Source organism: Anomaloglossus baeobatrachus, chromosome 1, assembly GCF_048569485.1.
Source record: "Anomaloglossus baeobatrachus isolate aAnoBae1 chromosome 1, aAnoBae1.hap1, whole genome shotgun sequence".
Taxonomy (NCBI): Eukaryota; Metazoa; Chordata; class Amphibia; order Anura; family Aromobatidae; genus Anomaloglossus; species Anomaloglossus baeobatrachus.
Window position 1 is genome coordinate 893,380,317 of NC_134353.1, and position 13,563 is coordinate 893,393,879.

The window sequence follows — 13,563 nt, forward strand, 5'->3', positions numbered from 1 at the left end:
TTTTAATGCAAGTATATTAGATATTAGTTTACATTATGGCACTTAATAGATAGTGGTTTACAATGAAAATTAGTTTGCTTTTGGACCACCCCTTTAACCCCTTCATGACCTTGGACAACTGGTACGTCCAAGGACGTCTCTCCCTTTAATGCAGGCTGATGTGGCGAACCATCATCTTTCTCCGCACAGATCGGCTGATCTGATCACCTTCTACTGCCCCTCCCCGGCCCTACAACCTGCACCTTCTCCTGGCCCTCCCCTCTGCAGCTTCACCAGACGCTCACCCCTGCACCTTCTCCAGCCTCCCCCCCGTACCTTCTAACCCCTGCACCTTCTCCTGCCCCTCCCCCAGCCCTTCACCCCTGAATTTTCTCCTGGCCCTTCCCCTGCTCTTCGCCCTTGCACCTTATCCAACCCCTCCCTTGCACCTTTCCCAGTCCCTCCCCCTGCACCTCCTCCAGCCCCTCCTCCTGTACCTTCTCCTGTGCTTCCCCCTGCACTTCCTACAGCCCCTCCCCTCATCCAGCCCCTCCCCCTGCACCTTTCCCAGCCCCTCCACCTCCTCCAGCCCCTCCCCCTGCAACTTCTCCTGCCCTCCTGTCTGTACCTTCTCCTGCCCCTCGCCAGCCCCTCCCCCCGCACCTTCTCTTGCCCCTCCCCCTGCACCTTTTTCTGCCCCTCCCCCTGCACCTTATCTTGCCGCACCCCTTGCACCTTCTCCTGCCCCTCCGCCTGCATCTTCTCCTGCCCCTTGCCCTGCACTTCCCCCCCTCTGTTCCTTCCCCCGCCCCTCCCCTCCGCCTCTTCCCCCGCTCCTCTCCTCTGCCCCTTACCCTGCTCCTCCCCTCTGCCCCTTCCCCCGCTCCTCCCCTCTGCCCCTTCCCCCGCTCCTCCCCTCTGCCCCTTCCCCCGCTCCTCCCCTCTGCCCCTTCCCCCGCTCCTCCCCTCTGCCCCTTCCCCCGCTCCTCCCCTCTGCCCCTTCCCCTGATTCTCCCCTCTGCCCCTTCCCCCGCCTCTTCCCCTGCTCCTCCCCTTCTCCCGCCTCTTCCCCGCTCCCCCCCCGCCTCTTCCCCCGCTCCTCCCCCTGCCTCTTCCCCCCTCCTCCACCTGCCTCCCCCCGCCTCTTCCCCCGCTCCTCCCCCTGCCTCTTCCCCACTCCTCCCCCGGCCTCTTCCCCCGCCCCTCCCCTCTGCCCCTTCCCCCGCTCCTCCCCTCTGCCCCTTCCCCTGATCCTCCCCTCTGCCCCTTCCCCTGATCCTCCCCTCTGCCCCTTCCCCTGCTCCTCCCCTCTGCCCCTTCCCCTGCCTCTTCCCCACTCCCCCCCGCCCCTCCCCCTTCCCCTGATCCTCCCCTCTGCCCCTTCCCCCGCTCCTCCCCCCGCTCCTCCCCTCTGCCCCTTCCCCTGCCTCTTCCTCTGCTCCTTCCCTCTGCCCCTTCCCCTGATCCTCCCCTCTGCCCCTTCCCCCGCCCCTTCTCCCGCCTCTTCCCCCGCTCCTCCCCCCGCCTCTTCCCCCGCTCCTCCCCTCTGCCCCTTCCCCTGCCTCTTCCTCTGCTCCTTCCCTCTGCCCCTTCCCCTGATCCTCCCCTCTGCCCCTTCCCCCGCTCCTCCCCCCGCCTCTTCCCCCGCTCCTCCCCCCGCCTCTTCCCCCGCTCCTCCCCCCGCCTCTTCCCCCGCTCCTCCCCCCGCTCCTCCCCCCCGTCTCTTCCCCAGCTCCTCCCCCCGCCTCTTCCCCCGCTCCTCCCCCCGCCTCTTCCCCCGCTCCTCCCCCCGCCTCTTCCCCCGCTCCTCCCCTCTGCCCCTTCCCCTGCCTCTTCCTCTGCTCCTTCCCTCTGCCCCTTCCCCTGATCCTCCCCTCTGCCCCTTCCCCCGCCCCTTCTCCCGCCTCTTCCCCCGCTCCTCCCCCCGCCTCTTCCCCCGCTCCTCCCCTCTGCCCCTTCCCCTGCCTCTTCCTCTGCTCCTTCCCTCTGCCCCTTCCCCTGATCCTCCCCTCTGCCCCTTCCCCCGCTCCTCCCCCCGCCTCTTCCCCCGCTCCTCCCCCCGCCTCTTCCCCCGCTCCTCCCCCCGCCTCTTCCCCCGCTCCTCCCCCCGTCTCTTCCCCAGCTCCTCCCCCCGCCTCTTCCCCCGCTCCTCCCCTCTACACACTGCACTGACTGTAGCAGGCGATGGTTTGGAACGTTATGGATGACGTTACGTTCTGCAGCCCGCTCAGTGCGCTGCAGTCCTCCGAGCACTAGGTGACGCTGTAAGTGGCGGCTCGCCTCTCACAGAGTGCAATAACGGTGCAGTTTGACCTCCGTCCTGCAGATGTCCCTGTCAGCTCGGTTCCTGTTTTGGTTGCTGACAAGGGGCGGAGCGGGGTTTTGTGATCGGGCCCGGAGAGGGCTGCTCGTCTACCGAGCTCCGTACCGGAACAGTGTGTGCTCGCTATGTGGGACGGCTTCGATAGAGCTCCTGGAGGAGGTAGAGGCAGAGGTCGTGGCTTGGGGGCGGGTAGAGGACGCGGGAGAGACGGCGACTCTCCATCAGGCTTCCGGGGCCAGAATAACGGAGAGGAGGCCGGGAGGATCAACTCATCGCAGAGGCCGGGAGGACTCCAGCAACAGGAGCCGCTGCGGCCGCCGCTCAGCAGCCCCCCCGTGGGGAACAACCTCATCACAGGTACCAGCCCCCAATATCACACAGGACCCCCCTCCGGACGTGTACCAGGGACCCGGCCCCCAATATCATACACGACCACCACATACAGGACCACCACTGCCGTGTACCTGGGATTGTGCCCCAATATCACACAAGACTCCCACCCCTGCCATGTACCCGGACTGTGTCCCCTATATCACATAGGACCACCCTCCGTGCCATGTACACAGGATTGTACTCCCAATATCACACGGGACCACCACTATCCCTGCCGTGTACCCGTGACTGTGCCCCCCAATATCACACAGGACCACCACCATCCCTGCCGTGTACCCGAGACTGCGCCCCCCAATATCACACAGGACCACCACCATCCCTGCCGTGTACCCGTGACTGTGCCCCCCAATATCACACGGGACCACCACTATCCCTGCCGTGTACCCGTGACTGTGCCCCCCAATATCACACGGGACCACCACTATCCCTGCCGTGTACCCGTGACTGTGCCCCCCAATATCACACGGGACCACCACTATCCCTGCCGTGTACCCGTGACTGTGCCCCCCAATATCACAGGACCACCACCATCCCTGCCATGTACCCGAGACTGCGCCCCCCAATATCACACAGGACCACCACCATCCCTGCCGTGTACCCGAGACTGAGCCCCCCAATATCACACAGGACCACCACCATCCCTGCTGTGTACCCGAGACTGCGCCCCCCAATATCACACAGGACCACCACCATCCCTGCCGTGTACCAGAGACTGCGCCCCCCAATATCACACAGGACCACCACCATCCCTGCCGTGTACCCGAGACTGCGCCCCCCAATATCACACAGGACCACCACTATCCCTGCCGTGTACCCGAGACTGCGCCCCCCAATATCACACAGGACCACCACTATCCCTGCCGTGTACCCGTGACTGTGCCCCCCAATATCACACGGGACCACCACTATCCCTGCCGTGTACCCGTGACTGTGCCCCCCAATATCACACGGGACCACCACTATCCCTGCCGTGTACCCGTGACTGTGCCCCCCAATATCACACGGGACCACCACCATCCCTGCCGTGTACCCGTGACTGTGCCCCCCAATATCACAGGACCACCACCATCCCTGCCGTGTACCCGAGACTGCGCCCCCCAATATCACACAGGACCACCACCATCCCTGCCGTGTACCCGAGACTGCGCCCCCCAATATCACACAGGACCACCACCATCCCTGCCGTGTACCCGAGACTGCGCCCCCCAATATCACACAGGACCACCACCATCCCTGCCGTATACCCGAGACTGCGCCCCCCAATATCACACAGGACCACCACCATCCCTGCCGTGTACCCGAGACTGCGCCCCCCCAATATCACACAGGACCACCACCATCCCTGCCGTGTACCAGAGACTGCGCCCCCCCAATATCACACAGGACCACCACCATCCCTGCCGTGTACCCGAGACTGCGCCCCCCAATATCACACAGGACCACCACCATCCCTGCCGTGTACCCGAGACTGCGCCCCCCAATATCATACAGGACCACCACCATCCCTGCCGTGTACCCGAGACTGAGCCCCCCAATATCACACAGGACCACCACCATCCCTGCTGTGTACATGAGACTGCGCCCCCCAATATCACACAGGACCACCACCATCCCTGCCGTGTACCCGAGACTGCGCCCCCCCAATATCACACAGGACCACCACCATCCCTGCCGTGTACCCGAGACTGCGGCCCCCAATATCACACAGGACCACCACCATCCCTGCCGTGAGAGGTAGAGGCAGACAAACAGGATTGTACTCTCTATCACACAGGATTCCCCCACCATGTACCTGGGACTGTAATCACAGTATCACACAGGACCACCACCCCTGCCATGTACACGAGACTGTGTCCCCCAATATCACACAGTACTGCACCCCTACCTTCTCCACAGGCTCACTGCCATCCGCTCCCAGCATCAGAAGGACTTTAGGCACCTCAGGGGCTCTCCAAACCAACATGGCATCCGCTACTGATCCAGCCAATCTTGCATTTCAAAATTCCAACAGCGCTCCTTCCCTTTCGAGCCCCGCCGTGCGCCCAAACAGTAGTTTTCCACCATATCTGGGGTATCTGCAAACTCAGGAGAAATTGCACAACAAATTGTACGGTGCATGTTCCCCTGTTACTCTTATGAAAAGACAAATTTGATGCTAAAGCAACATGTTTGTGGGATAAAGTAAAATTTTCACTTTTTTTTTTTTCCTTCCACATCACTTTCCTGTGAAGCACTTAAAGGGTTAAAGGAATTGGTCATCAGATTTGACATATGTAAAATATGAATATGGGCATACAGGTTATAGACTGGAAAACGTCATAGCTGTATGTGTCGTATCAGATGCCATGTTGTAGATAAAAGATGATTTATCACTTTATGTAAATGAGCTCTTCCAGGCTATGGGGAGGACGCTGCTCGGAGGATAACTCTGCCTCCAGGGATTATGGGAAATAGATGGGGGAGGGGGGGTTACCAGTGTGAGACAAGTAACTGACCGAACAGGAGAAAACATTTGGCTTCTTGCAAACACATCTGCTGCTGCTCTCACAGCTCTGCTGTATTAAGACCCTACGTCCTATAAAAAGAGGTGGACATAGAGACTCGCGTGTATATATAAAGTGTGTGTATAATGTATATTTAGTTATTAACTTACAAAAAATGAAGCAGTGGTAAAATTGAAAACGGGAAAAAACAGCAGATGGCGCCACAACTTGTTAAAAAAAAAAAAGCAGCAGATAGCAATAAATTATTTATTATTATAGCGCCATTTATTCCATGGCGCTTTACAAGTGAAAGAGGGTATACGTACAACAATCATTAACAGTACAAAACAGACTGGTACAGGAGGAGAGAGGACCCTGCCCGCGAGGGCTCACAGTCTACAGGGAATGGGTGATGGTACAATAGGTGAGAACAGAGCTGGTTGCACAGTGGTGTACTGGATTGAGGGCTATTGTAGGTTGTAGGCTTGTTGGAAGAGATGGGTCCTCAGGTTCCTCTTGAAGCTTTCCACGGTAGGGGAGAGTCTGATATGCTGGGGTAGAGCGTTCCAGAGTATGGGGGAGGCACGGGAGAAATCTTGTACGCGATTGTGGGAAGAGGAGATAAGAGAGTAGTAGAGAAGGAGATCTTGTGAGGATCTGAGGTTGCGTGCAGGTAGGTACCGGGAGAATAAGTCACAGATGTAGGGAGGACACAGGTTGTGGATGGCTTTGTAAGTCATGGTTAATGTTTTGAATTGGAGTCGTTGGGCAATGGGAAACCAGTGAAGGGATTGGCAGAGAGGAGAGGCTGGGGAATAGCGAGGGGAGAGGTGGATTAAGCGGGCCGCAGAGTTCAGGATAGATTAGAGGGGTGCAAGAGTGTTGGAAGGGAGGCCAGAGAGCAGAAGGTTGCAGTAATCGAGGCGGGAGATGATGAGGGCATGCACTAATGTTTTTGCGGATTCTTGGTTAAGGAAAGCACGGATCCGGGGGAGATATTTTTGAGTTGTAATCGGCATGAGTTGAAGAGGGCTTGGATGTGTGGCTTGAAGGATAGAGCAGACTCGAGGGTTACTCCAAAGCAACGAGCTTGTGAGACTGGGGAGAGTGATCGACCATCAAGTTTGATGGATAGGCTTGTTGGATGGGTTGAGTGAGGAGGAGGAGGAAAGACAATGAATTCTGTTTTGTCCATGTTAAGCTTTAGGAATCGCCCAGAGAAGGATGAAATAGCAGACAGACATTGTGGAATTTTGGTTAGTAGAGAGGTAATGTCAGGTCCAGAGAGGTAGATATGTGTGTCATCAGCGTAGACATGACACTGAAAGCCGTGGGACTCTATGAGCTGTACCAATAAATGTGAATAATGTACCGTATTTTCCGTTTTAGAAGACGCACCCCAAATATGGGGATGAAATAAAAAGTAAAAAAAAAAAAAATATGGGGTCCGTTTTATAATCCGGTGCTGTCTTACTGGGGAGGTGGGGCAGCAGCGGTGGTGGAGCGGAGGTCACAGGAGGCAGGGGCGATGCTGGACTACGGCGATGCTCAAGGTTGTGCAGAGGGGGTCCAGATGCTCACTGTGGCCAGCGAGCGCTGCTCTGTGCTGGGGTGGCTGGCGCTGCTCTGTGCTGGTGCTCGCTGTGGGCGGTGAGGCACTGGCTATTCTGAAGATACCGGCGGTGCGGGCTGCTGGTGCTCGCTGTGGGCGGTGAGGCACTGGCTATTCTGAAGATACCGGCGGTGCGGGCTTCAAAGAAATGGCGGCCGGAGTTGGCACATGAGCTGATGAGCTTGAGTCGAGAGCTCCATCTTCACACACGCCGATTTCGGGCACCATTATTTGAAGCCCTTACCTCCGACATTTTCAGAATGGCCCGCCACACACAGCAGCACCGCCCTCCGCACAGAGCAGTGTCCGCAGCACAACATTGCCCTTCCTCCTATGACCCCTCTTCACCACACCCCGGTAAGGTACATTCGGATTGTAAGACGCACCCCTCATTTTCCTCCCAAATTTTTAGGACAAAAAGTGCATCTTATAATCCGAAAAATACAGTATTATAGTCCCTTTACAACGATTCCGATAGCATCATTTATATACCAGATGGATTTTCCCTGTAACTGGATTTGGTATATTAGCCCCAGTTACAGAGCAAATTCAGCCACCTTGCTGCTCAGCAGGTCTTGGTGAGACCCCGGCGGTGCAAAGCTACAGAGCTAACCAGGGAGCCTCCGTGAAGCCCGATCGGCAGCAGCTTCGTAAACAATGTATTTTACTTCAAAAAGTGACAATTCAGATTAACACGAGATCTTGTGCTTTCACAGTGTTGGGGGCCGTGAGGCTTGTTGGACCCGCTCCCCCACAACCCAGAAGATCACACCCGACTCTTGCTAGGCAGGCGGGACACTGTGTTTAATGCATTATATTTAGTAAAATCCTCTTTCTTTCACTGCTGCTGCTTTTGTCAGTAAGGGCTCGCTCACACCAGCATATAACAGACGCGTGCTATCCGATGTTTTATCAGATGGTCTAAGGTTATTATCTGGGGCAGTGTTGATCAGCGTTTTTTTCTGCTGCCGATTTGGAATATGGTGACTGTTTTTCCTTTTTTATTTCTTTTTATTGTAGGTTAAGTTGTATTTTTATCCCATACATACAGTCGTGGCCAAATGTGATGGAACCCTTGAAATTGTTACAGAAAATTAAGTATTTCTGTTAGGGTACTTTCACACTTGCGTTATTTTCCTTCCGTTACAATCCGCCCTTTTGGGAAACAGCGGAATCCGTTAACGGATTCCGCTGTTTCCCATAGACTTGTATGGGTGACGGATTGTACCAAAAGGAGCTGCGTTGCTTCCGCTGGGCGACGCTCCGTTGCTTCCGCCCAGCGGGAGCAACGCAGCATGTAACGTTATTTTGAGCAGCGGAATCCTCTGGATTTCACTGCGCATGCTCTTTTTTTTTTTTTTTTTTTTTTTTTTTTTTAAATCAAACTTTATTTTGGCTCGCGGTGGCCGAACGTTCAGCTGAGCGCCCGGCTGCCGGCAAGCGACAGCGCTCAGCTGAATGACCGGCCACCAGCATGCCCGGCCGCCGGCAAGTCACAGCGCTCAGCTGAGCGCCTGCCCGCCGGCATGCCCGGGCGCCGGCAAGTGACAGCGATCAGCTGATCACCCGGCGGCCGGCTGCAGGGAGCGATCAGCTGATCACCCGGCGGCCGGCTGCAGGGAGCGATCAGCTGATCACCCGGCGGCCGGCTGCAGGGAGCGATCAGCTGATCACCCGGCGGCCGGCTGCAGGGAGCGATCAGCTGATCACCCGGCGGCCGGCTGCAGGGAGCGATCAGCTGATCACCCGGCGGCCGGCTGCAGGGAGCGATCAGCTGATCACCCGGCGGCCGGGAGCGATCAGCTGATCACCCGGCGGCCGGCTACAGGGAGCGATCAGCTGATCACCCGGCGGCCGGCTGCAGGGAGCGATCAGCTGATCACCCGGCAGCCGGGAGCGATCAGCTGATCACCCGGCGGCCGGCTACTGGGAGCAATCAGCTGATCACCCAGCGGCCGGCTGCAGGGAACGATCAGCTGATCGTTCACTATAGTCTGCCGCTGGTAAAACCGGGAAAAAAAAAAAAAAAAAATCAAAACGAATTGCGTTGTTTTGCAGCATCCGTTGCATCCGTTGTGTCACTATATGCAACACATCCGTTGCATCCGTTACACAACGCAATGCAACGGATACCGTTCAACGCAAGTGTGAAAGTAGCCTTAGACAATCATCGCATTTACACATTTTTGTTATACACATGTGTACTTCCTTTTGTCTTTATTGGAGCACCATAAATATAAAAAAAAGGCTAATCGGACATAATTTCAAAAATAAGCCGGACAGAATTCTTGTCATATTTCCAAAATTGTGGGTATAGAATTTTTTTTAAGCATGTGATGTTTGTTCAAACTCACCTGTGGGAAGTAACTAGTGTGGGCAATATGAAAATCACACAAAAAAATCAGATAAAAAGGGGAGGCATATACTCAATCTTTGCATTGTGTGTCACACTAAGCATGGAGAATAGAAAGAGGAGAGGAGAACTGTCTGAGGATTTCAGACCCAAAATTGTTGAAAATATCAACAGTCTCTTGGTTACAAGTCAATCTCCAGAGATCTTGATGTTCTTTTGTCCACCGTGAACAACATAATGATGTTTACAACCCATGGTACTGTAGCTAATCTGCCTGGACATGGATTTCACAAAAAAATTGATGAAACGTTGCTACGCAGGATAGTCCTGATGGTGGATAAGAAGTCCCAATCAAGCTCCAAAGACATTCAAGCTGTTCTCCATGCTCAGGGTGCATCAGTGTCGGCGTGTACTGTCGGTCCACATTTGAATGACATTAAATACTATGGTAGGAGCTCGAGGAGAACCCCACTGCTGACACAGAGACATAAAAATGCCAGATTGGAGTTTGCTAAAATGTACGTGAGTAACCAAAATCCTTGTGGGAATGCGTCTTGTGGACAGATGAGACCAAGATAGAGCTTTTTGGTAAAGCACATCATTCTACTGTTTACTGGCAATGGAATGAGGCCTTCAAAGAAAAGAACACAGTACCTACAGTCACATATGGTGGAGGTCAGAGATGTTTTGTGGTTGCTTTGCTGCCTCTGGCAATGGGTGCCCTGACTGTGTGCAAGGCATTATGGAATCTGAAGATTACCAGTGGATTTTTGTGGCAATGTAGCGACCAGTGTCAGAAGCTGGATTTGTGTCCCAGGACATGGGTCTTTCAGCAGGATAGTACCCCAAACATACTTCAGTAAGCAGCCAGAAATAGATGGAAAGAAAGCGCTGGAGAGTTCTGAAGTGGCAGCAATGAGTTTGGATCTAGATCTCATTGAACACATTGAAATATATATTACACACACACACACACACACACACACACACACACACACACACCTACCTTTTGTGGGTGAAGTCCTCTGGAATGCTTCCTCCTCCTGACTTGTCCCTTTTATTTAAATTTTGTGCTCCTTCTATGAACTCTGAGCTTTAGTTCCTTCCATAAATTTTCTAGTGGGTTCAGGTCAGGCTGGCTGGGCCATTCTAGAAGCTTTATTTTTTTCTTTCTGAAGCTAATTGAGTTTCCTTGGCTGTGTGTTGGGATCATTGTCTTGCTGAAATGTCCATCCTTGTCTCATCTAAAGCTGGTGTCACACATAACGACAACGACGTCGCTGCAACGTCACCATATTCTGTGACGTAGCAGCGACCATAGATGATCGTTAGTAAGCTGTCAAACATGTTATATAAAGCAGCGATCATAGCGACGTCGACGGTCGTTGTGTGGTTTCAGACGTAGCGTCGCTGCTGCGGTGTCAAACACAAGGATTATCAGCTTATCAGCATGGCGCAGCGGGATAGCAGCGATCAAAAAATGACCTGGAGCATTCAGGAGCGAGCAACGATTTCGCAGCAGGGGTCTGATCGTTATGTGTCACACACAGTGACGTCGCTGTTGAGGTCGCTGCAACGTCACAGAATATGGTGACGTTGCAGCGACGTCGTTGTCGTTATGTGTGACACCAGCTTTAATCATCCTAATAGATGGCAGCAGATTTTTATCAAGAATGTCACTACATTTGTCAATTCATCTTTCCTTCAATTATATGAAGTTTGCCAGTGCCGTATATGCTGAAAACAGCCCCACACCATGATGTTTTCACCTCCATTCTTCACTGTTGGTATGGTGTTTTTGGGTTAATATGCAGTGTCTTTTGGCCTCTAAACATGGTGTGTATTATGTTCAATGTTGGTCTCATATGACCAGCCTACATTCTCCCAGTATTTCACAGGCTTGTCTAAATGTTGTTGAGCAAACTCTAAATGCACTTGAACATACTTTTTGTTCAGCAAAGGAGTCTTGCATGGTGAGTGTGAATACAGGCCAGGGCTGTGGAGTTAGTAAACCAGACCTTCGACTCCGACTCCTACATATATTGCTTATAGTTAGGTGAAACATTTATTGTAATACATGAACATGTGTATGTGAACATCAGACATTTAATTATTGAACATAAAATATATTTATTGGAATACAACTTTAGAACACAAACTAATTGTAAATATGTTATATATATATATATATATATATATATATATATAACATATTTACAATTAGTTTGTGTTCTAAAGTTGTATTCCAATAAATATATTTTATGTTCTATCCAAATATCTTGATTATTGTATCATAAAAATAATTAAATGTCTGATGTTCACATTGTACTACAATACATTTTTCACTTAAATATAAGCATTATACTAAATGTTATTATTTAGTAAAATATTCAGCACATTCTGCATTGCACTACTGTCCCCAATTTATTATATATTTTAGGAGTTGGAGTCGGTGCATTTTATACCGACACCGACTCCAGCAAAATGAGCTCCGACTCCGACTCCACAGCCCTGATACAGGCCATGGAGATTTGGTGCATTACTTGTTTTTTTAAACCATTTTCCTGCTAACTCTAAAGCGGGCTTTACACGCTACGATATCGTTTATGAATTATCGTCGGTGTCACATCCGGCATCATTAACGATATCACAGCGTGTAACATTTATGTGTGACCTAAAATGATCGCAAAAGCGGCCAAAATCGTTTGCCATGGAGAGGTCGTCCTAAAACAAAAAATAGTTTACCTCTCATTAGCGATGTTGTTCCTCGTTACCACGGCACCACACATCACTGTGTGACACCGCAGGAGCGACTAACATCTCCTTACCTGCGTCCACCGGCAATGCGGAAGGAAGGAGGTGGGCGGGATGTTACGCCCGCTCATCTCCGTCCCTCCGCTTCTATTGGACAGCTACCGTGTGACGTCGCTGTGACGCCACATGACCCGCCCCCTTAGAAAGGAGGCAGATCGCCGGCCAGAGCGACGTCGCAGAACAGGTAAGTACTGTGACTGGTGTAAGCGAGATTGTGCACAACAGGCAGCGATTTGCCCGTGTCGCACAACCGAAGGGGCGGGTACAATCGCTTGCGATCTCGCTAGCGAGATCGCGTGTAAAGCCCGCTTTAGTCTTTCTATATCTTGGACAATTCTTCTGATAATTCTCTTCTATCTGAAATCTTGTGGGGAGCACCTGGATGTGGCCAGTTAATGGTGAAATTATGTTCTTTCCAATTTTGGATCATGGCCCCAACAGAGCTCACGGAAAGCTTCAGTAGTTTAGAAATTCTTCTGTAACCAATGCCATCAATATATTTTGCAACAATAAGGTTGTGAAGGTCTTGAGCCAGCTCCCTGGTTTTACCCATCATGAGATGTTTCTTGTGTTACACCTTGGTAATGAGACACCTTTTTTTATAGCCATCAGTTGAACCAGCTGATATTGTTTTTTATTAAGTGGCAGGATTTTCTAATTACTGATAATTTCAGCTGGTGTCATGACTTTTTCCACCTTTTTCTGAATGTGTTCAATGTTTTTTTCCTTGTCATTTCTCCTTATTAAACATCACTACATTTATGTACCGCTATGGTTTACTTTTTTTTGCTTGTGTGGATTTGATGGGTTGTTAATGAAATCTGGTGAGAAATTCATGTCTATAACCCCATTTAGAAATATTTTTACTTATAAAAAATTGTTGACGTGTTCAGTACGTATTTCACCCGCTCTATACTGTGTCCTGCAATTGGATCTAAACCTTTTATTTAGCTAGTCCCTATTCTGATGGCCTTCAATACTAGTTTTGCACAGACAGGGAGCTTTAGACCTTTTGCATTTGGCAGGGCCTAACAGGCTGCTGTACCTGGCAGGTCCGGATGTCATTGTTTGACGTTCAGAGGCCGTGACAACCATTGACTTCCTGCGATCACGGCGTTGGGGTGCCAGTGGAGTGAGAGAGGGACACAGACTTTTAAATTGTATGATCACTATTGACTGTGGCATCTATAGGGTTAAAAAGCCCAGGGATGGCGCTGGCACCGCCTGGTACTGCAGGAGGTTAGTAAAGCCAGGCTCTCTCAGTGATGGCGCCAGGCACAAGCCCCTGTGCCCCCACGGTCAGCAGGACACACAGGTGCGTCCAATGTCAGGAAGGGGGGAAAGGCAACATTCAATTTACCATATAATGTATTGAGAAACTATTAATAAAAATATATAAAACTGGAATAGAAAAAATATCGACAACTGTTTTTGCTGCCCTTACCATGTGATATAAAGGAGAACTTAGAATAAGGCGACACAAACCATTTTATGAGTCGTAACTAATTTTTTTTGTTGGAGCTTTCTTAGGACTTGTTATATGAGGGGGAGATAAACTTATTAGATGCAAAAAAAGTGACATAAGTGTGTAGCACAGGATAAATGT

General features: G+C 51.8%; 1 protein-coding gene across 1 annotated transcript in view; it reads left to right on the forward strand.

Annotated features, from left to right (window-relative positions):
• The first annotated feature begins 2,261 nt into the window (after positions 1–2,261).
• The window catches only part of PAIP1 (poly(A) binding protein interacting protein 1), a 90,982-nt gene continuing 79,680 nt past the window's right edge, over positions 2,262–13,563 (forward strand). Inside the window, exon 1 of the mRNA XM_075326778.1 lies at positions 2,262–2,659. Within this exon, the coding sequence (XP_075182893.1) occupies positions 2,428–2,659 (232 nt within the window). The 5' untranslated portion in view covers positions 2,262–2,427. The remainder of the gene's footprint in view (positions 2,660–13,563) is intronic.